At 43.6% G+C, this 21,474-nt stretch overlaps 1 protein-coding gene across 1 annotated transcript in view; it reads left to right on the top strand.

Annotated features, from left to right (window-relative positions):
- Nucleotides 1–318: 318 nt before the first annotated feature.
- The window catches only part of DBF4B (DBF4 zinc finger B), a 32,029-nt gene continuing 10,873 nt past the window's right edge, over nt 319–21,474 (top strand). The window contains 7 exon segments of the mRNA XM_041723927.1: nt 319–581; nt 737–802; nt 12,350–12,504; nt 16,531–16,716; nt 17,326–17,376; nt 18,156–18,243; nt 20,423–20,499. Coding sequence (XP_041579861.1) covers nt 515–581; nt 737–802; nt 12,350–12,504; nt 16,531–16,716; nt 17,326–17,376; nt 18,156–18,243; nt 20,423–20,499 — 690 coding nt within the window. The 5' untranslated portion in view covers nt 319–514.

Below are 21,474 nucleotides of genomic sequence, written 5' to 3'. Positions count from 1 at the left end.
GAGGATTTGCTGCGTTAACATTGACCTCGCAGGGCCACCGTAGGGCAGCCCTTCGCAGGTATTACGCCGGCTTAGGGGGCGGAGCGACAGGAAATTTAAACTGAAGCCGCGTTGGAAGGCGCCTGGAGACTGATAGTGCGCTGGTGGGGTTGCCGTCGACGCTTGGACATCGGAAAGAGCTCATGGAGCCCGCGAATAGAACGCGGAGGCCTTGAGGAAGGAGTACGGAGGCCGAGAAGGAGCCGAGGGTTTGAGGAGGGAGAAAGGAAAGGGTACGGATGCCGGGAAGGGGAAGATGGGGTAAGAAAGGCGGAAGGGGTTGTGAGAGTATGGAGAGGATAAGGGATGGGGAAGGTGCCCAGGAATTGGGGAGCGGATCGGTGCAGAAGCTGAGGAGGGCAGAGGGGCCGGGAAGGGCTCCCAGGAGTTGAGGAGGCAGGTCTCGGGGGCAGAGGGACTGTGAGGGACAAGAACCTGGGAATTAGAATGTACAAAGGGTGACCAAGAAGACGGCATGGGCGTTGAGGGCGCAGAGTCCTGGAGGAGGCGGTGGGACAGGAGCCTTGAAGCAGGCGCGGGAGGTGAGATGGGATATGGGTCGAGATGGAGTTGAGTCTTGCAGTACCGGGGAGCCGCGCTGGGGATTGTGCGGGAATTGGGAGGCAGGGGCAAGGGATGGTGGAAGGTCGAAGGCTAATGATGAAGGTGGTTCTGCTGCTGTTTTGTCCTTTCTCAGGCGACGGCAGACTCTCTGAGCTGCAGAGTTCTATGGCTGAGGGTAGCCTCCGGGCTCCGGACCTAGGTAGGTAACAGGTCAGAACTAGGGATGCGAGGTCGAAATTGCTACTCTTGCACCAGAGCCTCCTGGGATGAAAAGGTCATGAAATGTTTAGCCCTATTGAGGTTTTCTAATTACTTAGTGATTTTGAGTGTGTGTACATGGAGGGATGTCATGAATCGTTTAGGAATTCATATTAAAGGTCGAACGAGCTTTCAGTCTGAATTACGAAGGAGATTAGCAAATGGGGAATCAGTATAGAGTATCTTATTAAGCCCATATTCATGGTTATTTTTACCGTAAACTTAAACACCCACCGAAATAGATAAGTATTTCTGCACGTGCTTACTTCCCTCAATACTCTCCCCTCCCACTTTCAGTATCTTCTAGTTTTAGTTCTGGATTATTCCAGATACAGGCTTTGGTTGTTGCCTTTGAACTGATAATATGCTTTACTAAATAATGTACTCTTTCTTTGCTGGAGAACTTTTCTCCGAGAGTGTTTTCAAAAGGAGGCTTTATGTGATAAACTTTCTGAGGCTTGTATACCTGAGAATATCTTGATTTCACCGTAGTGTTAAGATGCTTTAGTCAAAGTTCTTTTCCTTCAACATGCTGAAAAATTACAGTATTTTCTTCCTGCAGAAAGTAGAGGATGTTGATAATTGGTGTTGGTCTGATTCTTGTTCTTTTGTAAGTGACCTGCTTTTCTCATGAGAACATTTTAGATGATTCTTTTTATTTTCTCACATTTTATTTATTTATTCATGAGAGTCACACAGAGAGAGGCGGAGACATAGGTAGAGGGAAAAGAACTTTGACTAAAGAATTTTAACACTACGGTGAAATCAAGATATTCTCAGGTATACAAGCTTCAGAAAGTTTATCACATAAAGCCTCCTTTTGAAAACACTCTCAGAGAAAAGTTCTCCAGGCTCTCTCCTGTGGGAGCCTGATGTTGGACTCCATCCCAGGACCTTTATAGTTATATAATTTTAAAAGGTCAGGTCTGTCTCTTTCTTATACACACTCCTCCTTCCCAAAAGTGGGTGTTGCTCCTAGGGTGCCATTATTTACAATTCTTCTAGTATTTACCTACTTATTTCTTTTTTTTAAGATTTTATTTATTTATTCATGAGAGACACAGAGAGAGAGAGAGGCAGAGACACAGGCAGAGGGAGAAGTAGGCTCCATGCAGGGAGCCGGACTTGGGACTCAATCCAGGGTCTCCAGGATCACGCCCTGGGCTGAAGGCGGCGCTAAACCTCTGAGCCACCTGGGCTGCCCCTACCTACTTCTTTCTAAATAGCATACTCATAACCACTTCTATTGTTTTCAACTTAAATTATATCTGTTGATTTCTTTCCTTTCTTTCTTTTCTTTCTTTCTTTCTTTCTTTCCCTTTCTTTCTTTCTTTCTTTCTTTCTTTCTTTCTTTCTTATTATTTTTTTAATTGAAGTTCGATTTGCCAACATATAGTATAACACCCAGTGCTCATCCCATCGAGTGCTGTTTACTTCTTAATATGGAAAATATTTTTTTCTGTGTCTCCACTTACATGCAGCACACACAAACACACACGTTTCTGTCCTCTTCTCTCCTCCTTCCAGTGTATTTGTAGTGTTTGTTTTGTTGTTTTTTGAGTAGGCTCCATGCCCAAAGCAGAGCCCAACGTGGGCCCAAGCTCACAGCCCTGAAATCAAGACCTGAGCTGAGATCAAGAGTTGTATACTTAATCCACTGAGCCACCTTGGCTCCCCTACATGTAGTCATTTTTTATTGGTCATTTATTTATTTGCACTATCATGATTATGGTTATTCACAGATGTCTCATGTAGCAAACTAGGAAATATACTTCATTTTCTATGTATAATCACTAACTCATGTCCAGATTCTACCAGAATTATAAATCTTCCCTCACTACTTTCAAGTTCATCATAGAATCCATGTTTTCTTCTTTGTCTGGTAGACATACTTTCTGAAACCATTTGTCTAAGTCTTTTAGTCTGGTCCAGCTATTCCTAAGCTTGTTGCACCGGTTTCCTCCTAGAATTTCCCCTTCATCATTCTATGGATTTCCCTTTGTTGCTTTCCTGTGTGGGATCCCCTATATTCCAAATTCCTATTTTCTTCTCTCTTCATTTACTTCCTCATTTTGATAGAGTACATCTTCTAACTTAGCTTCCTGAGGAAGGATACATGATAAATATATTTTTCAAGACCTGCAAGTGTGACAATTCTTTTATTCCTTTTTTTAAAGATTTTATTTATGTATTTGAGAGAGAGAGAGAGAGAGAGAGAGAGAGAGAGAGAGAGAGAGAAAGAGCATGAGGCAGTAAGTGGGGTAGGGGCAGAGGGAGAAGGACAAATAGACTCCTCACCAAGCAGGGAGCCTGATGTGGAGCTTGATCCCAGGACCCTGGGATCATGACTTGAGCCAAAGGCAGGTGCTTAACCAACTGAGCTACCCAGGCACCCCGACTCTTTATTCTACCTTACATTTGAATGATAGTCCAGCTATTTAAAGAGTTCTAGGTTAGAAATCGTTTTTCCCCAGAATTTTGAAGACATGTTACACTCCCTTTTTTTTTTAAGTGTACAAATCTTGTTTTAATTTTTAATTCCAGTATAGTTAATATCCAGTGAGTGTTATATTAGTTTCAAATGTACTGTATAGTGATTCAACCACATTCCACTTCTTACAGCTTCCAGTGTACTGTGGCAAAGTCTGATGCTATAAATATTTCTACCTTCCTCCTGAACATGATAAGGGTCTAGACTGGTCTGTCTGTAAACTACAGCTGCCCTCATCTAGCAACAATGTGATTATTGTCTATCTTTTTTACTTCCAAATTAGTCACTATTATTGTTGTTTTATACAGTCAGCAATTGTTTGGATTTATATATATTTTTGGCAGATTTTTAGACCCCTTCTGGGTCTAGCTTCCTTCATCCCAAAGTATACTTCTGTGAAGTCATTAAGTAAGAAGTGGTTGGGGATGAAGGGGTTTTCTTTGTTTGAAAAAAGCCTTGGTGGTTGGGCACCTGGGTGGTTCAGTGGTTGAACATCTGCCATTGGCTCAGGTCGTGATCCTGGGGTCCTGGGATCGAGTTCCACATCAGGTTCCCCTCAGGGAGCCTGGTTCTCCCTCTGCCTATGTCCCTGCCTCTCTTCTCTCTCTGTGCCTCTCATGAATAAATAAAATGTTTAAAAAAGAAAAAGAAAATTGCTGTGGGTTTTCTCTGTTAAAAAATGGGTAGCTCAGTCAGTTAAGCATCCAATTCTTTTATTTATTTATTATTTTTTTAATTTTTTTTTTAAATTTATTCATGAGAAGAGAGGGAAAGTCAAGCTCTCCATGGGAGACTTGATCCCAGGACCCCGAGATCACAACCTGAGCCAAACCACTGAGCCACCCAGTGTCCCCTCTCAGTGTTTTAAATACTTATTTTAGTGACATAAAGCATTTAATAATTTAATTATTTTGTAGTCTATATCTGATCATTTTATTTGAAGCTCTTAGGGATCTAATTTTGTTCTTATTTCTGCTGATTCTCATCCACAGTGGCTTGTTTCCTTCATGTGTTTTATAATGTTGGAGGGTGAGCTAATGTTTGATGATGCTTTATCTGAGGAAATTTTGGGAACCCTGAGCTAAGCTGTGTACCCTCTAGAATTGCTTTGCATTTGATTCTTTGAAGTATGTATGCCAAAGGCGTTATGAGCTGGGATTACTTTTTACATTAATTTCTCTGTTTGGTGGTGGGTTCTTAGACCACATAAGTAATGTGAATTTGAATTCCAAATTCTTGGGAGGCCTATGGTTATAAATCTCAGAGAAGACTTTTGTCATGTGGAGCCCAGGCTTACCCCTTTTATCAGTTTTGGTGGATAGATTATTTCCAGATTTACCTTTTCTCCTAAATTCATGCAGGAGTTCTCAATTCTAACTCCTTCCTTGAGGCAGGCACAAGACCTTATCTCCTGGGCCCATCTGGCTCATCAATCCCAAACCCTTTTCTTTTAAGCCCACAAACTCCCTCAGGGCAGTCAGCATTAGCTTTCACCACTGTGGTTTTCAGCTTTCTCATCATTTGGGGCATTTGAGAAGTCCTCTTATTTATTGGTTTTGTGAATTTAGCAGTTAGATGGGATTTGTGTTTATATTTTAGCTAGTATTTTTAGATATTTTGTATTAGGAAGGCTTTTAAATTACTTGGTCTCCAGTATGGCCTGAAATGAAGCCAACATCTTCGTTCTCCTTAATGCCCTAAAATTTCTTGACAGAGTGCCCTGATGTGGGACTTTTTTCATTCATGCAGCTGGCACTTGGAGACTTTCAGTCTGGAAACTCATTTTCTTTTGTTCTGGAAATTGTTAGCATTATTTCTCTAAGATTCACCCCCCCCCCCCATTTTATTTTATATTTCTGGAACTTTATATTGTTCAGATATTGGATCTCATGGACTGATTCTTTGATTTTACTGTCTTTCCCACTTTCCATGTTCTTTTGTTCTCTTCTTTGGAAAATTTCTTCAACTTAACCCCTAATCATTATATTTATTTCTGTAATGGATCTCTCATTTCCTTTCTTTTTATTTTATTTTATTTTATTTTATTTTATTTTATTTTATTTTATTTTATTTTATTTTATTTTATTTTATTCATGAGAGACAGAGAGAGAAGGCAGAGACATAGGCAAAGGGAGAAGCAGGCTCCTCACAGGAAGCTGGATGTGGGACTTGATCCTGGAATACCGGGATCACACCCTGAGCCGAAGGCAGACGCTCAGCCACTGAGCCACTCAGATGTCCTGGCTCTCTCTTTTTCTAAGAGGTTTTTCTTCTCTGTAGGTTTCTTTTTTTTTATAGTTGCTTACCTGTTTATGGAAGGCAGTGCATTCCTTTACCTCTCTGAGCTATTCATGGTATTATTTTTTTGGTTTCCTTCAGCTTTACTGTATTGTCTGTTTCCTTTATGTTCTTTTTTCTGTTTGGTGGTCAGATTTCTTGTTAAAAGCTTTCTTTTCTTCTTTTTTAGAAGCTTTCTTTAAATATCTGACAATCTGGGGACGCCTGGGTGACTCAGCGGTTGAGCATCTGACTTTGGTTCAGGGCGTGATCCAGGAGTTCCGGGATCGAGTCCCACATCAGGCTTCCTGCATGGAGCCTGCTTCTCCCTCTGCCTGTGTCTCTGACTCTCTCTCTTTCTGTGTGTCTCTCATGAATAAATAAATAAAATCTTAAAAAAATCTGACAATCTTTGGTTATCTGCTTTTATTTAAAAGTGAGGCAATAAAATGCCAATTGGAGGGGGTTGTCAGTGGTAGACTTGATTGTAGGTAATCAGGCTGGAACCTGGAATTTTGCGGAAGTGTCTTATAGCTCAGACTGCTATGACAAAACACTGTAGACTGAGCGGTTTAAACAAAAGACATTTATTCCTTATACTACCGAAGGCTGGTAGTCCATGATCACAGTGCAAGTAGATTCAGTTCTTAGTAAGGGCTCCTTCCCTGCCTCACGTGTGACTACCATCTCACTGTGTATTCATACAACTTCTTCCATGCACGCATGGTTGGAGAGAGAGAAAGCTCTGGTCTCTCTTCCTCTTATAAGAACATTAGCCCCATTAGGGGAGCTCGACCTCACAATTCCACCTAACCTAACTATCTTGCAAGGCCTACACCCCTACTACTATCACACTGGGGGTTGTAAGTATGGTCATCAGCATTCTGGGAGCTCCGTAGGGGAAGAGGTTTACAGGTCTCATGGTGCAGCATGTAGATATCCTCTTAACCTTCTGTGTTTTCACTGGGGCTTTATCCCTGCTCTCACCTGTGCTCCATTTTCTCCCATCTGGGCAACTTTCATACTCAGCGCTATTGACATTTAGGACAAGATAATTCTGTTATAGGGGATTGTCCTATGTCTCGTGAGACGTTAAGCTGCATTCCTGGCTTCTACCAACTGGCTAGAAGCACTCCTCCTCCCAGTTCTGACCACCAAAAATGTTTCCAGATATTGTCAGGTTTCCTGGGCAGGGGGGCAAAATCTCAAATCTCCCCCAGCCAAGAAGCACTGTTGGAGTCTGCTGGGATGGGAGATGGTTCTAGGTACCTAGCTAGGTTCCTCCACCTGAACCACCAACTCACACTGTGTTATAAGATTTAACTCACTTATTGAAGATTTGGGTTTTTTCTCTTTCATTCTTCACTTTAAAATAATTTCAGACTGGGACATCTGGATAGCTCAGCAGGTTGGTGTCAGACTCTTGGTTTTGACTCAGGTCATGGGCTCAGGCTCATGGGATTGAGCCCCACATTGGGCTCCACGCTTAACAGGGAGCCCACTTGAAATTCTCTCCTCTGCCTGCCACCTATGCTCTCTCTCTCAAATAAATAAATAAAATTTTAAAAAATAGTAATAGTAGTAATAATCATTTGAGACTTAAACAAACATTTCAGAAACAGTCAAGGGGTTCTTGTATACTTTTTACCCAGCTTCTCCCAAATATTAACATCTCAAGTAACCATAGTACAATTATAAAACTCAGGAAATTAATATTGATAAAATATTCTCTGACCTACAAATGTTACTTAAATTCTACTAGTAGTTCCTGGCATCCTTTTTCTGGTTTAAGATCCATTCCAGGGCAGCCCTGGGGTCTCAGCAGTTTAGTGCCACCTTCAGCCCAGGGCCTGATCCTGGAGCCCCAGGATCAAGTCCCACATCAGGCTCCCTGCATGGAGCCTGTTTCTCCCTCTGCCTTGTGTCTCTGCCTCTCTCTCTTTCTGTGTGGCTCTCATGAATAAATAAATAAACTCTTCAAAAAATTTTTTTCTTTATTTATCTGAGCCCGAGTCAGACGTTCAACCACCTGAGCCACCCAGGCACTCCCAGGTTGTGCTTTTATATATATATATATTATTATAATATACATATAATATTATTATATAATAATATATAATAAAATATATTATTTGTTTATTCCTGAGAGACACAGAGAGACAGAGACACAGGCAGAGGGAAAAGCAGGCTCCCTGCAGGAAGCCCGATACAAGACTCGATCCCAGGATCCCAGAATCACGAATCATGCCCTGAGCCAAAGACAGATGCTCAGCCACTGAGCCACCCAGGCACCCTGAGGTGGTGCATTTTTGACACAGAAGTGATGTTGTGCCCTTTGTACTACATGGTGTCAGAAGGCACATGAATAGGACAGGGCTCATCACTGTGTCCCATTAACTTTGATCATTTGATTACAGTGGTGCCTGGCTGTTTTCTCCACTCTAAAGTTACTATTTTACCTTTATATTTAATAAGTATCTTATGGGGAGTCACAAATGTGACTAAACAAATACTGAGGTCTAAACATTTTTTTTTCCCCAAAGAGTCTAAACATTTTTAACAGTAGTTTTTTATTGAGATGTAATTCACATTCCATATAATTCATCCATATAAATTTGATGGTTTTTCATATATTCACAGAGTTGTACAACCACAATCAATCTTAGAACTTATATCACTTCCAAGAAAGAACCCCATACCTAGAGACGGTTATTCCCAGTTTTCCCCTAAGCCCTGGGCTCTAGATAGCCACTAATCTACTTTCTTTCTATAGATTTGCTTGTTGTGAATGTTCCCTATAATTGGAACCATGCCATATGTACTCTTCTGTGACTGGTTTCTTTCACTTAGCATCATGTTTTCACAGTTCATTCATGTCATAGATCAGTATGTCATTTTTTTGTTGAATAATAATACTCCATCATATGCATATGATACTGCTTGAATGTTTGTTTATAAGCTATCATGTGGACATGGGTTTTCATTTCTTGAGTGTATACCTAGGAATATAATTGCTAGGTTACATGGTAATTCTGTGTTTAACCTTTAAAAAAAAAAAGTTTATATGTTTATTTATTCATGAAAGACCCAGAGAGAGGCAGAGATATATATAGGCAGAGGGAGAAGCAGGCTCTATGCAGAGAGCCCATGTGGAACTCGATCCCGGGACCCCAGGATCATGCCCTGGGCCAAAGGCAAGTGCTCAACCACTGAGCCACCTAGGTGTCCCTTTGTTTAACCTTTTGAGGAACTGGCAGACTGTTTTCCGGTGTGGCTGCACCATTTTATATTCCTTCTGGCCAGATATGAGGATTCTGATTTCTCTATGTCCTTGCCAACGTTTGTCTTTTTTGTTATAGCCATCCTAGTGAAAGTAGTATCTCTTTGTGGTTTTGATTTGCATTTTCCTTATGGCTACTGGTCTTGTGCATCTTTTTACATGTTTATTGGCTATTTGTATATCTTTAAAGAAATTATATCTATTCATTGCCTTTTTTTTTTTTGAGAGAAAGAGTGTATGTGCGTGGGGGTGGGGGTCACAGTGAGGTGGAGGGAAAGAGAATCTTAAGCAGGCCCCGTGCCTAGCAGAGTCTTTTGCGGGGCTTCTTCTTTTAACCCCAAGATCATGATCTGAGCCAAAATCAAGAGAAGGACACTTAACTAATAACTTCACCACCCAGTGCCCCCCCCCACTTTTTTTTTTAATTAATGTATTTCTTTTTTAAGTAGGCACACACCCAACATGAACTTGAACTCATGACCTTGAGATCAAGAGCCATACTGTCCCGCCAACTGAACTAACCAGGCACCCCTCGTTGCTCATTTTTAGTTGGATTATTTATCTTTTTATTATGTGAGGGGTTTTTTTTAGGTATTGTATTTTTCATATCATTTATCTCCTATTCTTTACTTGCTGTTCCTGTTTTATATTTCTAGTATTCTCCTTTTGAGGTGATTTATTATACTGTAAAATTCTTTTCTCTGTCTGGTCCATTACTTAAGACAGACCGACAATCTACACCAGAGGAAACATCTTTTTTTTTTTTTTTTTTTAAGATTTTATTTATTTATTCATGAGAGACACAGAGAGAGGCAGAGGGAGAAGCAGGCTGCTTGCAAGGAGCCTGATGTGAGACTCAATCCCAGAACTGGGATCATGCCTTGAACCAAAGGCAGACACCCAACTGCTGAGCCACCCAGGTGTCCCAAGGAAACATCTTTTATAGTACTTGTCTTCTCCCATGCTCAGGCCCATGTCTCCTGGAGACAGCCACTCTCATCGAAATATGCTTCTGGGATGCAGATGCAGAAGCTTATACCCTGAGTGGCTCAGTTGGTTAAATGGCTCTTGATTTTAGCTCAGGTCACGATCTCAGGGGATCGAGCCTCATGTAGGCCCCATGCTCAGCATAAACTCTGCTTGTCTCTCGCACCCTCTTGGTTTCTCCCCCTCCAGCATAGGCACGCACCCACGCTCTCTGTTATCTCTTAAATAAATAAATAAATAAATAAATAAATAAATAAATAAATAAGATCTTTTTAAAAATCTGCTCCAAACCCCTTATTTAAAATCCAGCAGTTTGGGGATCCCTGGGTGGCGCAGCGGTTTGGTGCCTGCCTTTGGCCCAGGGCGTGATCCTGGAGATCCGGGATCGAATCCCACATCGGGCTCCCAGTGCATGGAGCCTGTTTCTCCCTCTGCCTGTGTCTCTGCCTCTCTCTCTCTCTCTGTGTGACTATCATTCATAAATAAATAAATAAAAATAAAAATAAAATCCATCAGTTTAAGGGACACCTGGGTGGCTCAGTGGTGGTGCATCTACCTTTGACTCAGGACGTGATCCCAGAGTCCTGGGACCTAGTCTCTCGTTGGGCTCCCTGCATGGAGCCTGCTTCTCCCTCTGCCTATGTCTCTGCCTCTCTCTCTCTCTCTGTCACTTATGAATAAATAAATAAAATCTTTAAATAAATAAAATTAAATTAAAATAAAATAAAATCCAGCAGTTTGGGGCTCCTGAGTGGCTCAGTCAGTGAAGTGTCTATCTTCAGCTCAGGTCATGATCCCAGGGGCCTGGAATCACATCCAGCAGGGATTCTGCTTCTCCCTTTCTGTCTGCCCCTCCCCCCTGCTCATGCTCTCTCCTTTTCCCTCTCTCAAATAAATAAATAAAATATTTTTGAAAATAAATAAAATCCAACAGTTTTATTAACTAAATCGTGGTGTTGGCTGTTCTAGGTCCATTTTTTCAAGCATAACAGACACTTTGAACTTGTTAGTTTCAAGTACATTTTTTTTAATTTCAGGGAAGTTTTTAGTATCCTGGGGATTTTTTGTTTTATTTTTTGTCTTCAGGAACTCCTATTATCTGTATAATAGAACTTCTTTGTAGTCAGTGTTTGTCACAGTCTTGAATCTTTTTTATCTCTTCAAGTTTTAACATTTTACAATGAAAGTTTTCAGCCCTGCAACAAAGTCAGAACAATTCTATAGTAAGCACAAAACATAGACACACCATTTAGATTTTATCATTGACATTTTAATGTACTTATTTTATCATAATGGATTTCTATCTTATATTTTTTTATTTCAGGTTATTTGTAGACATTAGTACCCTTCCTTTTAAATAGTTTAGCATGCATTTCATGCTAAAATTCCATATTTGTTTATAGTGTTTTCCTTTTAATGTCAAATTTATATGCAATGAAATGCACAATTCTCTAGATTATATTCATTGAGGGTTTGGAGGGAGTTACCTTTACTGAAATATAATATGTGCCTGGGTGGCTCAGTGGTTCAGTGTCTTCCTTCAGCTCAGGTCAGGGTCCTGGGATTGAGCCCTGCATTGGGCTCCCTGCTGGGAACCTCCTTCTCCCTTTGCCTACGTCTCTGCCTCATCTCTCATGAATCAATAAATAAAATATTTTTAAAAATTTACCTATAAAATTCATTTATTATAAGTGTTTGCTTTCGGTGGTTTGTAGTTAATTCAGAGTTGTGCAATACACGTAGCAGTATAATTTTAGGATATTTTCATCACCCCATAAAGAACCTCATGCCCATTTTTAGTCACTCCTTATTCCAACCCTCAGCCTTTAAGCAACCATGGATGTAGTTTCTGTCTCACTCTGTTTTCCTTTTCTAGGCATTTCACATAAATGCAGTCATGTAGTATGTGGTCCTTTGTATCCGGCTTTTCTAATTTTGCATGTGTTTGAGGCTCATCATGGTTGTGGCAGGCCTGTGTCAGTGGCCAGTCTTTCTTACTGCCCAGTAATAGTATATTGACTGCATGTGTTGCGTTCTGCTTACCATTTTATTTACATGGGAATTATTTCGTATGGGTTAAATGAGTCACGCTGCCATGAACGTTCTTGTACAAGTTTTTATCGGGACATACACTTTCATTTCTCCTGTGCATATGCCTAGGAGTGGAATTGCAGAGTCCTGTGTTAACTTAATGGTTAGCATTTTGAGAAACTGCCAAACTTGTTTTCTCAAGTGGCTGCAACATTTTACATTCCTGCCACCCATGGACGAGAGTTCTGGGTTCTCCACAACTAAGCTTCATGAGGGCAAGAACGCTAGTCTCAGATTCATCTTTCTGTGCTGGGGCCTAGCCAGGGCACACCACCCGGAGGCTGTTGGTGAGCATTGCTTGGCTTGCAGGGACTCCCTTAGCCCCTGCTTCTCACTTTGCACCTTTTGTTTTTCTTTCCTAGGGACTCAGCTGGGAGTTTCCGCTTCTCTGAAAAAATGCCGGAAGACCTCAACAGATGCTGGGAGGCAACCCTTCTCTGGAAAGTCCTTTTATCTGGATCTGCCTGCTGGCAAAAGTCTCCAGTTTTTGACGGGGGCCATCCAGCAGCTAGGTGGGGTACGTAATCTACTTCTGACCTGCGATATGTGCCTATGGGGGTTGTAGGGCAGGAGCTGGAGAGAGATTCTGTGACTTCCAGGTATTTTTAGTGGTACGATCAAAGCAATTTTAAGTATAAGCCTTTTTTTTTTTTTTTTAATAAAGTTAAAAAATTTTTCCTGGTTAGAAAAATATCTGAGAAATTTTGCAGAACATAGAACTGTTCCAAGTGAAAACCATCATTTTGATGTATTTTCTTCTGGACTCTTCTCTCTCCCTCTTTGTTTCACAGCTTTATTGAGATGTAATTCAGGGACGCCTGGGTGGCTCAGCAGTTGGGCGTCTGCCTTCAGCTCAGGGCATGATCCCAGGATCCGGGATCAAGTCCTGCATTGGGCTCCTTGTGGGGAACCTGCTTCTTCCTCTGCCTGTGTCTCTGCCTCTCTCTCTCTCTGTGTCTCTCATGAATAAATAAATAAAATCTTTAAAAAAAAAATAAAAATGAAGTGTACAACAGTCATTGTAGAACATTTTCATCACCCCAAAACAAGCCCATACCCATTGTCAGTCACTCCCCGTTTCTCCTAAACACCCCCAACCTGGGTAAGCATTCATCTATTTATGTATTTTTCCCTCTTTATAAAATTTTATTTTATGTTACTTAGAGTAGGGAGGGACAGAGGACAAGGGAGAGAGAATCTTAAGCAGGCTCCACACCCAGCTCAGAGCCACACAGCGGGTTCCATCTTACAGCCCTGAGATCATGACCTGAGCTAAAATCAAGAGTCACATGGTTAACCACTGAGCAACCCAGGTGCCCCATTGCTTTTTTGTTGTTGTTCATTTTCTGTGTAGCTATGATCATGAATACGTTTTTGATTATCAACTTTTTGCCCATATCCCTAATGCATTAGCACTTTCCTATCATTATTGTCTCTCATATACATTATTTATAGTGAGAATATAATATCTTTGAGTGGATTATTAATTTATTTAATTGTTACCTTATGGACATTGAGATTATTCCATTATTTTAGATTTTTAAAATAACGGGTGAAAAACTTTGGGTAGGGATGCCTGGGTGGCTCAGCGGTTGAGTGTCTGCCTTTGGCTCAGGGCATGATCCCGGAGTCCTGGGATTGAGTCCTGCATCAGGCTCCTTGCATGGAGCTTACTTCTCCCTCTGCCTGTGTCTCTGCCTCTCTCACACTCGCATGCGCCCTCTCTCTCTCTCTCTCTCTTTCTCTCTCTCTCTCTGTCTTTCATGAATAAACGAATAAAATCTTAAAAAAAAAAAAAAAAAAACATTGGACACTTAACAACTGAGCCACCCAGTTGTGCTGAGTGTCTAGCTTTTGATTTCAGCTCAGGTCGTGAGATAGAGCCCTGTGATATACTCCACACTGGGTGTGAAGCCTGCTTAAGATTCTTTATCTCCCTCTCCCTCTCCCCCACCCCTACCTGCTTGCATGCAAGTTTTCTCTCTTAAAAAAAAAATTAATTAACTCTTTAAAAAAGGTCTTTTTTCTCATGACTCTGGATCGGCTGAGTGGTTTCTCTGCTGGTGTCATCAGGGCTCACTCCTGCAGCTACATTTGGGTGGAGGGTCAGCTTGGCTGGAAGGACCAAAGTTGGCCTCACTTACACATCTGGCAGTTGGTGCTGGTTGCCTCTATATAGCTTCTCATGTGTCATTTGAGAAGCTTCTCACATATGTTGTAGGAATGTATAATATCATATGTATGTATAGTAAGCTGAGCCAACCTCTTTATACAGCAGTGTCATGGTAGCTTTCAGAGAAGTTGAAGAGAGAAGCTACAAGGCCTCTTAAGGCGTAGGCTCTAGAACATCTTTCACTACATTGCATTGTTCAAAAGGAGTCGGATTCAAGGCAATGGAAAAATGGGCTCTGCCTCTTGATGGGAGGAGCAGCAGTCATGTTGCAAAGGGGTAGGTGTACTGGAGTGGAAGGGATGTGCAGCCATTCAACCATCTACTCCATTCATACTGGAAAGTCCTTGCCCTGCTCCTACTTGCTAACATTTGTTTTTGCCATATTACAGAAGGTAGATATGCTCATTTAAGCCATAACTTTATTTAAAAATTTTTTAAGATTTTTTTTTAAGATTTTATTTATTTATTCATAGACACAGAGAGAGAGGCAGAGACACAGGGAGAGGGAGAAGCAGGCTCCATGCAGGGAGCCCCATGTGGGACTCCATCCCAGGTCTCCAGGATCACACCCCAGGCTGCAGGCAGCACCAAACCGCTGCGCCACCGGCACCAAACCGCTGCGCCACCGGGGCTGCCCCAAGATTTTTTTTTTTTTTTTTTTTTTTTTTTGACAGAGAGAGAGACAGAGGGAGGGAGAGAGCAGGTGAAACAGTGACAGAGAGAGACGGAGGGAGAGAGCAGGTGCAAGCAGGGGAGCAGCAGAGGGAAAGGAAGAAGCAGACTCCTCGCTGAGCAGGGAGTCCTGATAAGGAGCTCTGGAGCTCCATCCCAGGACCCTGGAATCATGACCTGAGCCAAAGGCAGACGCTTAACCAGCGGAGCCACCCAGGCACCCCTCAAGTCATAACTTTAAGGATTCTTTTTAATTGTGACGAAATGTATATAGCGTAAACTGTGCCATTTTAATCATTTGTAAGTGTACAGTTATCAGCATGAATTACATTCATGTGGCTGGGCAGCCTTCACTGCTTCCACAGCTTTTTATCCCCAAACAGACATTCTGTAACCAGTGAGCAAAAACTTCCCACTTTCCTTTTCTGCAACCCCTGTCACTCAAATCTCCTTTCTATCTCAATAAATTTGCTTATTCTAGAGCCTTCATGTCAGTGGAACCATGAATATTTTTCTGTTGTGTCTGGCTTATTTCACTTAGTATGATCTTTTCCAGGCTCATCCATGTTGTAGCCTGTGTCAGAACTTCATGTCATGGCTGAACAATATTTCACTGTACATATACATCACATCTTGCTTACCCATTCATCTGTTGGTCACTTGGGTTTTTCTGCTTTTTGGCTGTTATAAATAATGCTGTAGTGAACATGGCTGTACAAGTATCTGTTCAAGCCCCTGTTTCCAGTCCCTTGGGGTGCATGCGTAGAAGCAGAATTGCCAGGTCCTGTGGTAGACCACGTTAACTTTTTTGAGGAACCTAAACGTTTGTTGGTATTGTATAGTTTTTTTTGGGGGGGGGGGGTTTAAGTTCAGTGCCAAGTTTCTTATCCAGTCACCCTTTAGAGACGGCCATCATCCAGCCTTATTTTTAGTGGTGTGCTGGAGGTAGAGCCAACTGTTAGCATCTCTTTCCAGTTCCACATTCAGTAACATCATGTTGGTAGCTTGAAATCAACCACAGTGAGAGTGTTCACCCCCCAGAAACCGGCACACACTACAAAGCAGGGCTTTTTCCCTGGAGAGGGGGGTCATTAAGCATTCAGTGCCTTACTGCTGCTTATGTCCATCTTTTCTACTCCCCGCAAATGGGAGTTAAGTGTCCTTGTGTCTCAGGCACTGTGTTGGGCCCTTGGGATACAAAGATGTGTCAGATCCTCTCAATGCCTGTGAGGAGCTTACAGGTAGGACAAGCAGGCACTTGTGCAGCTGAGTAGTAGCCAGACCCTTTCTTGTTTCATATTTTTGCCCCTTTGGGTATTGTGGTCCAGATGCCCCAGTGTGTCTTAGCAGGAAAGCCATGGCCTAACTAAGCTACTCTTGTGTCAGGCCCTGTCAGTGTGCTCTCACTTTGTGTGGACTCAGACCGGTCAAATAACAAAGCCCATGGCCTTCTGCTGCTGGGTCAAAAGAAGTAGCTCTGGAGACAAAACCTGTATTTTATATATCTATATCTATATGAGCCCTATCATGTTTCAGGATGATGTCTTCTTGGGGGCTCAGTACAGAACTGCATTTGGTCTATTTAAAGACATTGATTCTGAAACTTCTGGCAGCCAAGATTTCCTTCCCTAACCTCTCAAAGTCGATGATTCTACATCTGCCTTTTGGTTTTCAGCCACCTCTGTGATCTGGTTTCAGGTAATTGAGGGTTTTCTGAGCAAAGAAGTAAGTTACATCGTGTCCAGCCGTAGGGAGGCAAAGGCAGAGAGCAATGGGACAAGCCCCAGAGGCTGCCCCAGCCCCAGCGAGGTCAGAGGACAGACGCCGTCCATAGTCCATCCAAAGGATGGCCACACCAGGCCTTCACAGAAGCCTGCAGACTCGGTAAGAACCTCATCGGGTAGGAAAGGTATGTTCTCTGAACAAAGGAAGTAAGCCTCAGTGGGCCCTTGGGGTGGTCTCCAGCTTTAGTTTCATCTGGTTTAATTTAATCTCATTTGAATTCAGAGACTGAAAATATGTTATCATAGCTCTGGATCTAAAAACCTCAGCAGCTCATTATCCCCATGCTCTCCCTTCTGTGGTACGTTTCACTTTTCCTGGAACTTCCATGTCAGAGGTTCCAAAACAATAAGAAGGTCCTCTGTAAACCAGAGAGGGCTTGTTGAAATTGGCCCAGGCTTATCTGCGGGTGGTGGGGGTGGGGTTGGGGGTGGAGATACTTAAAGAGAGGTCTTAGAACATTGGTGACACTTTGACCTCGGGTAAGTTCAGAACGCCTTCTCCACCTGGGTCTAAGCTGCAGCCACCTGTGGGTGACCTGGAACTGTTTGTGGCTTCACCTTTATGCCAGAAGGTTTTCTAGGCACTCATTCCCCTGCTCCTCAGCTGTCACTGCTCCCAACTTTCTAAGAGACGTGACTCCTAAGACCTCATGAGTGCCTGTGTGGAATATCTGTTTGTGCACACCTCATTGCTCTTCTCTCCTGCCAGGTCCCTATGAGCAGAGGGAAGGAGTTACTGCAGAAGGCCATCAGAAACCAGGTGAGTCGAGGGAAGGGGGCTGAAGGTGGGCGGCTCCAGCACAGGGGAGGTTTAACCTTTCTTCTGAGGGTCTTCTCAAGTACTGCTATAAAACGTACCACTTGTGAGATGTCTCATCCTTATTTTCTTACAAATGAGAAAGTAGACCTCAGAGAAGTTAAGTGATTTGTCCAGAGTCACCCAGGGTGGCAGTGGTAGAGTTGGATTTGACTCCCCAATCCTTCCATCTCCAGAGCCCAGCAAGAGCACCTCGAAGGGATGTTGGAGGACATCTGTGCTGTACATAAGCCAGACTTTGTATGTCTTTTACAAGTAACTATTTATCCCTTTTGCAAGATCCAGAGCCATTAAAGTAAAGTGGTGGGAGGAGGAGTTAAGGTGATCTTATGAGAAAAGTGGGTAGTGACATCGAGAAAGGTGCTTGGGCTATGACAGGGGAAGGTGGTGTCGCTGCACTTGGGGCGGGTGCAGCCTGAGACAGTCACACCTTCCTGCCCAATCATGATGACTGTCGCTGCTGTTTGTTGTGTCCTTACTGGGTGCTGAGAGCTTGCCTCACAGAGGCCCCCCTGATAGCTCCCTGAGAAGCCTGTGCTGCTTCCTGATCACAAGTGGCTGGGCAGCGGTCTACCCGTCCGGCAGTGGCCAGCCCATGTGGAGAACAGGGTCCTCCAGTGACTTGGAGTAGACCCTCCCACAACATCTCTTCAGGGGGTGACCCGGAGCCATTCAGGCCCCGGGGAGTCTCTTGCTCCTGCCTGACTGCATCATCCTTCCAGGAGAGCAGCAGTAGAGGAGGTGGCGGGAGCAGCAGTAGTCTCCTGACCAATGCCCGCTCCTGGGGAGTGAGGATCCTGCATGTGGACGGTACCGTTTCTACCTGGGGCTTCTGTGGAGGGGAGGTGGGGACTGGCTGGCAACATCCACTCTTAGAGGGATGTCAGCCAGTGTCAGCTAGCTGAAAGTAGATGTGCTCACTGTGTTGACCCACAAAGGTCAGGGTGTGGAGACCAGCGGTAGTGATAGCAGGGCAAAGGTACTGGAAGATGCTCCTTTGTTTAACTGCGCTACATGTAGCTCTCCTCCAGCTGCTGTCATGATCCTGAATCACAGGAATCCTCCTACTGCCCACAACCACTGATCAGGTTTTACTCTGTGTTGGGAATTAGCTCAATTAATCCCACTGCAGTCTTTCTTGCCCATTGTACATATGAGGAAATTGAGTCTTAGGTAGTAGGTAAATTATCCATAGTTTTATCAGAAGTGAGGAGTGTGGCCCACATTCCAACCTAGTTTGACCCAACTAAATTTCATGTTCTTTCAGAGCACCTGGCTGGCTCAGTCAGTGAAGCATGTGACTCTTGATCTCGGGGTTGTTAGTTTGAACCCCACATTGGGTGTAAATATTACTTAAAAATAAACTCTTTTCTATTTTAATTTTATTTTTGTATATAAAGATTTTATTTATTTATTTGAGAGACAGCACAAGTGGGGAGAGAGAGACAAGCAGACTCCCTGCTAAGCAGGGATCCGGACAAGGGGCTCCATCCCAGGACCCTGAGATCATGACCTGAGCTGAAAGCAGTTGCTTAACCAACTGAACCACCCAGGTGCCCCTAAAATATTTTATTTATTTTAAGTAGTCCCTGCACCCAACATGGGGCTTGAACTCACAATACCAAGATTAAGAGTCAAATGATTGGGGATCCCTGGGTGGCGCAGTGGTTTGGCGCCTGCCTTTGGCCCAGGGCGCGATCCTGGAGACCCAGGAGACCCAGGATCGAATCCCACGTCGGGCTCCCGGTGCATGGAGCCTGCTTCTCCCTCTGCCTGTGTCTCTTCCTCTCTCTCTGTGACTATCATAAATAAATAAAAATTAAAAAAAAAAAAAATCAAAAAAAAAAAAAAAAAAAAGAGTCAAATGATTGGGCAGCCTGGGTGGCTCAGTGGTTTAGCACCACCTTCGGTCCAGGGCGTGATCCCGGAGAACCAGGATCGAGTCCCATGTTGGGCTCCCTGCATGGAGCCTGCTTCTCCCTCTGCCTGTGTCTCTGCCTCTCTCTCTCTGTGTGTGTCTCTATGAATAAATAAATAAAATCTTAAAAAAAAAAAAAAGAGAGAGTCAAATGATCCACTGACCAAGCTAGCCAGGTACCCCAAAAATAAAATCTTAAAAAAAATTTTTTTTCATGTTCTTTGTTTTATGTAGGGTTGCCTCACAAGGTAACCACCTATTTGCAGGTTGTAATAAATTTACATTAAAATAGCTGTCCTGAATGGGCTGGCTGTGAAGGCCCTCATACCCAGTTCTACTTTGAGTCCAGAGGTCCCCCCCACCCTTTTTTTGTTTTCTGAAGATTTTATTTATTTGTTTGACAGCAAGCAGGGGGAATGGCAGACAGAGAGTGAGAAGCAGGCTCCCCGCTGGGCAGGGAACCCAGGACCCTGGGATCATGACCTGAGGCGAAGGCATACACTTAACCAGCTGAGCCACCCAAGCACCCCTAGGGTTTTCTCCTAATGACATCGTAGGGGCTGATCCAGATCCAGCTCAAGATGTGCCTGAGTGTTAGAGAACTGTGCTCAGGAAGATCCTGGTCTGGGATGTGGGGGGCTCCATTGTCACTGGAAAATCAGCCATTTCTGATGTGGTCTAATTTTCTGCCTTCCTGTGTGTAAGAGAAGCTCCTGCTGGGACTTCCATCTAAGGCTGCATCTGAGTAACTCACATGGCTGGTCTCCCCCATGAAAGCAGCTCTTCAGTGGTACCTAAAACCCTTGTGAGCAGCAAGGCACCTCCTGTTCAAGAGCTATACTCAGTGCTACCAAATAGCGTGAAGCCAGCTTAGGTACTTTTCCAAGGATAGAGGACGCAGCCCTTTATTATCAATAGGTGCAGAGATGACACATAACCAGAAGGTGGCAGGCAAGGCTGGTATGACCCAGTGGGCCAGGCCTTGAGAAGTTTAGCTCCCAGCCCCAGGAAGGAGCCATGCTGGGGAAATGAATGGGAGCCTTTGGCCATAGTCCTCTGTTTCCTCCACAGAAATGCTGATGCATGTGCAACAACTGTCTCTCAATGCTCTGTGCGTGAAGAAACAAGGGCTGGAGAAGAAGCCAGAGGTAGGTTGTCCTACTGAGCTGAAGGGAAACGGATGGCTTGCAACAGCGAAGTTTGCGACAACTTTGGTGAATCCATGACTCACACAAGCCATGTCTTCTGGCCATCCTGGAAAAAGTACAAGGAGTGCAGCCTCTCAGCATGTCCCTGGTGTCCACAGCCTCTCCTTTCAGTGCTCCCTACAAATCTCCCATGATACACTGAGGCATTCACCGTGGCCTAGGCCAGGGACTGCCTGTGGGTAGTCCTGGCCTAGATAAAACATAAATGCTCATGGCCTGCTGGCCAGGCTGCCATTCTGGGGACAGCTCTTGGCCCAGGAATGAGCCTGCAGATTGTATGGGTGGGGGCAGGGGATGTTGCAGTTTGAAAGAGCTGTCACCTTCCAAATTCTTATTTGGCTTTTCCTTCCTTTGCTGGAGTTAGAACTGTGTGTACCACACATCAAGAGAGCCCCAGCTGATTTTTATTTTTTTTTTTATTTTTTTTTTTATTTTTTATTTTTTTTTTTTTAAATTTTTTTTAATTTTTTATTTATTTATGATAGTCACAGAGAGATAGAGAGAGAGGCAGAGACACAGGCAGAGGGAGAAGCAGGCTCCATGCACCGGGAGCCCGACGTGGGATTCGATCCCGGGTCTCCAGGATCACGCCCTGGGCCAAAGGCAGGCGCCAAACCGCTGCGCCACCCAGGGATCCCCCCAGCTGATTTTTAAAGCCATGGTGTCTTCACCTAGCCTGACTCTGAGGAAGGATTAAGCCTTATAGGCCCACCCCAGGGCCTCCTGGCACCCAGGAGCAGGGCCAACAGTGGTAGCAAACCAGTCCGTGCAAGGTGGAGCCCTCCACCTCAGTGCCCCTTGCCCCACAACCTCTGGTCTGCGAATCTTTAGGATTCTACTGCTGCTGTTAGATAGATTTGCATTGTTCACAATTCAAAAGGTTGTATGATGAAAGTCTCTCTCCCCTGTGACTCC

This window comes from Vulpes lagopus, chromosome 12 (assembly GCF_018345385.1).
Source record: "Vulpes lagopus strain Blue_001 chromosome 12, ASM1834538v1, whole genome shotgun sequence".
NCBI classification, from domain to species: Eukaryota; Metazoa; Chordata; class Mammalia; order Carnivora; family Canidae; genus Vulpes; species Vulpes lagopus.
Note: the sequence above shows the minus strand (reverse complement) of the source record. Positions and strands in the feature narration are given on the sequence as shown.